This window comes from Plectrocnemia conspersa, unplaced genomic scaffold (assembly GCF_051122295.1).
Source record: "Plectrocnemia conspersa isolate PC_06_02 unplaced genomic scaffold, ASM5112229v1 ptg000008l, whole genome shotgun sequence".
NCBI classification, from domain to species: Eukaryota; Metazoa; Arthropoda; class Insecta; order Trichoptera; family Polycentropodidae; genus Plectrocnemia; species Plectrocnemia conspersa.
This window is the reverse complement of record NW_028277172.1, coordinates 12,049,924-12,054,956: the sequence shown is the minus strand read 5'-3', so window position 1 is coordinate 12,054,956 and position 5,033 is coordinate 12,049,924. Positions and strand designations below refer to the sequence as shown.

At 43.4% G+C, this 5,033-nt stretch overlaps 1 protein-coding gene across 1 annotated transcript; it reads left to right on the top strand.

The window, feature by feature from the left end:
* Window positions 1–1,534, top strand: LOC148233010 (iron-sulfur cluster assembly factor IBA57, mitochondrial). Its single transcript, XM_088190106.1, has 2 exons — window positions 1–1,074; window positions 1,138–1,534. Exons 1-2 carry the CDS (start codon window positions 137–139, stop codon window positions 1,139–1,141), a joined length of 942 nt encoding a protein of 313 aa, XP_088046232.1. The 5' UTR covers window positions 1–136; the 3' UTR covers window positions 1,142–1,534.
* Window positions 1,535–5,033: the final 3,499 nt, after the last annotated feature.

Here is a 5,033-nt window from a genome sequence, read left to right as displayed (position 1 = left end):
TTTGGGTTATGACCAAATTTAAAAAATCTAATCAGATGATATAATCTGTCAAACGTAAACATCGAGCATGGTCGACGTTTTTTAATTAAAAAAGCAAGTTATTTTAATATTGTCAGTTTAAATAGTAAAATCCAAAATGATATCTAAAGCGGCGTTGACGCTTTTGGGCAATCGCGCCTCTCTGAGGCTCAGAGGACCGGCTTCGGTTGATTTCTTGCAAGGTTTAATCACAAACGATATGCATCACCTGCAGCAAGGGATCCGATCGATGTATGCGATGTTTCTCAATCCCAAAGGAAGGGTATTGTTCGACTCACTTGTATACTCTACCGCCGATCCTGAAACGTTTATGGTCGAGTGTGACCTCGATGCATTACCTCGTCTAGAAAAGCATCTGAAAATATTCAAGATAAGAAAAAACGTTAACATTGAAAGTGTCCAAACGAACATTTGGGCAATATACGATAAGTCGTTAGATGAAAAATCATTATTAAATAACGATTCTATAAATTTAACTAAAAGTAATTCGGATATAAATTTTTATTTAGATCCTAGAGTGAGTCAAATCGGTATGCGAATTATAGCATCTAATTCTATTTCCGTAGATAATATAATAGGATCTGTAAAGGAGTCTTTAGATATAGAACAATGCGATTTAGATGCTTATAGACAATTTCGTTATCGATTGGGTATGTCGGAAGGCTTGGGAGAAGTTCCTGCGGATAGTTCGTTTCCACTGGAAGCGAATTGTGATTATTTACACGGTGTCAGCTTTCATAAAGGTTGTTATATAGGACAGGAATTGACGGCGCGGACGCATCACACTGGCGTCGTTCGAAAAAGACTAATGCCGATCCTGTTCGAAAAAGACGTCAGCGATATACCCAACGATACTCCAATTTATAATTTTGATAGTTCTAAAGCGATAGGAAAAGTTAGAGGAGTATCTAAGAACGTCGGTATAGGTTTGTTGAGGATCGCCGAAGCGTTGGCGTCGCCGCATTTAATCGTTAACGGAAATAAAGCAAATACTTATAGACCAAAATGGTGGCCCTTGGAAGTCACGAAAGAAAAGTAATTTGCATCAATTTGTAATGCTGAAATGATTTAATATATTAAATTGTGTTTTATTTTCAGATGAGCAAAGACGATAGTAAACCGTCCGCCAAAGAATCGACCGATCCTCCTAGCAAAATATTGTTCAAATGCTCTTTATGCAATTTGAACGAAATGGTCGACTTTAAAGGACAACGACCTTATTTTGCAAAGAAGATCAATTTGAAAGAAGAGAGCTACGTTATGAAAGACCCTTTCAGCGCTTTTGGAAAAGGTGAAACATTGATTATCGGCAATGATTGTACCATATGCAAGAACATGGTGTGCATCGATAAGGAGTGCAGTGTGTTTTATACAAAGACTTATTGTAAGAGTTGTGCATTAGGTAATATCCAACATTTTCCAACTTTAATACAAAATAAAATTAAGCAGATGTGATATTTCTAGTTATTTTTTTTTAATAAACTTATTTACTTAATTAGCTTATTATTTATGGTATTATTATATTGACAACCCGAAATTGATAATTTATTAAATGCAAAGTATCCAAGATCCAAATATATACAATGAAACTACACTTTACAAAACCATAAAAATGAATCACTAACCAAAACAGTAAATTATATTAGTCGAAATAATAGCATTGTTTCGGGCTCAACAAATCATATTATTCAGGAGGACACCACAATGGTTTCGTTTATAGAGGGACACCCGGAAGACAGCCTTTTTCCATTCGTCCAAGCTTCTGCGAGAGAGAGTATAAAAGGGTTAACACACTCATGCGTTTCGAGAGGCACCAACATCAGCTCTTCAAAGATTATTTTGCAAACTTTTTTGATTGACCTGAAAACTTTGGCATTCGACATAGCCACCCGATACTGACACCTAAATTATATTTGTATACATACATATAATATACTCATGTAAAAATAAAATATAAACCACTGAGATCATCTCGGTATCTCACAACCCGAAACAGCTGTGACTGACAAGATTACTAAAAGGCTTTTTATTAGGGCATCCAAATACCCAGCCAAATTTATTACCCGATTCTCGGGTATTTTTTACATAAATTAATCCCTATTTTCAAAAATATTTTTTCCGACAATATAGTATATGAATGAAAGTGAAGAAATAAATGGTACAAAAAGGTTTTTATACACAGTCGTCTTATTGATTTGTATTAGTACTTGTAGATAAAACAATAAAGGATCATCGTATAAAGTATTTTTAAAAGTACCTGAATGTAAGTAAGATTATTTGAAACAAAACATATTCATAAACAGACAGATGGATAATTGGTTATAAATATCAGCAAATTGTCGAAATTTAACCTGCTTGTTTAATATATTTCCCAAAAACTTGCAATTCTTGAATCCTTGGATTTTTTCGAAAAATTTGCAAACAATTTTATGAATTGCCGACCATTGTCAATTCTCGCGGATTATAAAATTTTTATAATCTATTTATGAACCACTTAATCGTAGGTCCAGAATTTACTCTTTTCATATTTGTAAAAGTGAAGAATTGTTTTTTGCTACTTCTAAAACGATAATAATTAATTATCTAATAAAATCATAGATCACAAGCAAAAGCTCGTAGAATTGTACGTCATTGTTAAATTAGTCCAGCAAACAAATACTCGCATTTTCATTTTTTTTTTTAACTGGTCAATACTCAAGAATGCTGAAACGAAATATAAGAATATCCAAAGAATTTTCCATCTTGAAAAATTTGTGATATTTCAAAACGTGCAGATACCTACTTTTAATATTCTGGATGCAATGAAAATCATAGGAGAGAATGTAACAAACGTCGAAGAAACTGATTGAGGCCAGTGATGATTCTAGAAGAAATCAATTTAGATAAAAACCACATAGCTGTTGATCGATTTTCCTTCTGATGTCATTACTTGGTATGTCGACTGCTACAGAACTTACTAGCCCATTCATACACTTTTTTTTTTTTTTTTTTTTTTGGTAAGTAGAGGGAAATCTTCGAAAGACGTCGTTAGCTTCCAAGTCGCTAACGACAGTGCCGGATTCCGTTGCTAGTCAACGACCTACCGGCTAAAACCCATCTACTGCCCTCCCCTGAACGACCGGTACTGTCTGTCCGATATATCCCTTCGGTTCGTTCAGTTCTGGGACTGTGTCCCGTTGGGGCCGCTATTGCGCTGTCTTTCAGCGTCTTCTTTGTGTCGCATTACGGAGGTCACAAAGTTCTTCCATGCCTCAAAGAAGCTCCTGTTCAGCAGCATTGATTGTACCATAGTGTTTACTGCGGCAGGCCTTCCTGTTGTCCTCTCCAACGCTGATCTGTCCGATGCCCACGCCGAGCATTCGAAGAGCGTGTGCTCAGCGTCGTCATCTCTTTCGGTGTCGCAGTGGTGGCACACGGCGCTCGCTGCTTTGCCAATCTTCTTCAGGTACGTGCCGAAGCAACCGTGTCCGGTCATGCCCTGTGTGAGATGGTAAGATAGCTCACCGTGTTTCCTGGCGATCCAAGTCCTCAGGTCACCGATGAGCCTGTGCGTCCACCGACCCTTGGTGGACTCGTCCCATCTTCGTTGCCACTCGGACATGGTCGCAGCTCTGGCGGTCTCATTCTCCTGGCCGTTGTAGGTCGCCTGCCTCTCCAAGGCGAGTAGATCCAGCGGTGGCAAGCCGCATAGGGCAAGAACAGCATCTCCAGACACTGTCCTGTACGCGGAGGCTACTCGAAGCGCACTTCTTCGCTGCACTCTTGTGAGACTGAGCCTGGCCTTCTGAATTGTCATGGCCTGTGCCCAGACCGGGGCGCCGTAGAGGAGGACCGAATGGACGACCTCGTTGTACAGTCGTCGCCGGTTCTGTTTCGGTCCTCCGACATTGGGCATCAGCCTGGCGAGGTCCTCCGCCACACGTGCCGCTTTTGTCGCTGCTGCCTCGGCGTGGCGTACGAAGCGCAACTTGTCATCTATGTGCACACCCAGGTAGCGGATCTCCCTCTTGAATGGTATTTCGAGGCCGTCGATCGCTATCCTGGGTGGCGGTAGTTTGCGCCTCCGCGTGAAAAACACTGCTTCGGTTTTCTCCGCCGCGAGTGTGAGCCCGGCTTGATCCATCCATTTCTGTATCAGCTGCAGCGCCTCTTCTGCTGCCTGCTGCAGCTGTGTCGGTTGCTTTGCGGTGGCGACAACTGCGACGTCGTCGGCGAATGCGATTAGCTCGACGCCGTCGGGCATCTCCAGGCGCAGCAGCTCGTCGTACATTAGGTTCCATAGAGAGGGACCCAGCACCGACCCTTGCGGGACGCCCGCCGTCACTCGTCGGGTGCGCTTCTCGCCCCCGCAAGCATACTCCAGCAGCCTGTCCGTGAAATAACTCTCGACTATCTTCACCAGGCATGCTGGGGTTTTCCGGTCTCGGAGTGCCTTCACCGTCAGCGTCCAGCTGGCTGAGTTGAAGGCGTTTCGGACGTCTAAGGCAATCAGTATGGCGTGACTGCTGGTCTTCGCGCTGCCTCGCCATGCGTGCCTCACCTTCATGACTACCCTCTGGATGGCGTCAATAGTCGACCTGCCCGGGCGGAAGCCGTACTGTCGCTCCGACAATCCCATCTTTTCATCTTCTAGTACTGCCTGCAGTCGCTGGAGGATGATTCGCTCAAAGAGCTTTCCGGCCCCATCCAGCATGCACAGAGGGCGGTACGCTGTTGGACCCGGTAGAGCTCCCTTCCGCTTGGGGATCAATACTAGCCGCTGCCTCTTCCACGGCTTCGCGAATGTGCCTCCTTGGAGGCAATCGTTGTACACCGCGGCTAGTAGCTGCGGGTCCGTCTCGGCGATCCGGCTGATGACTGCGTTCGGCACGCAGTCCGGGCCCGGCGCCTTCTTCACGCTGATCCTCTTTGCAGCGTCGACCACCTCTTCCACAGTGAATGGCGAGAGAATGCTCCGTTCGTTGACCGGGTTGGTCTCGCTGCTGGGCCAAGTC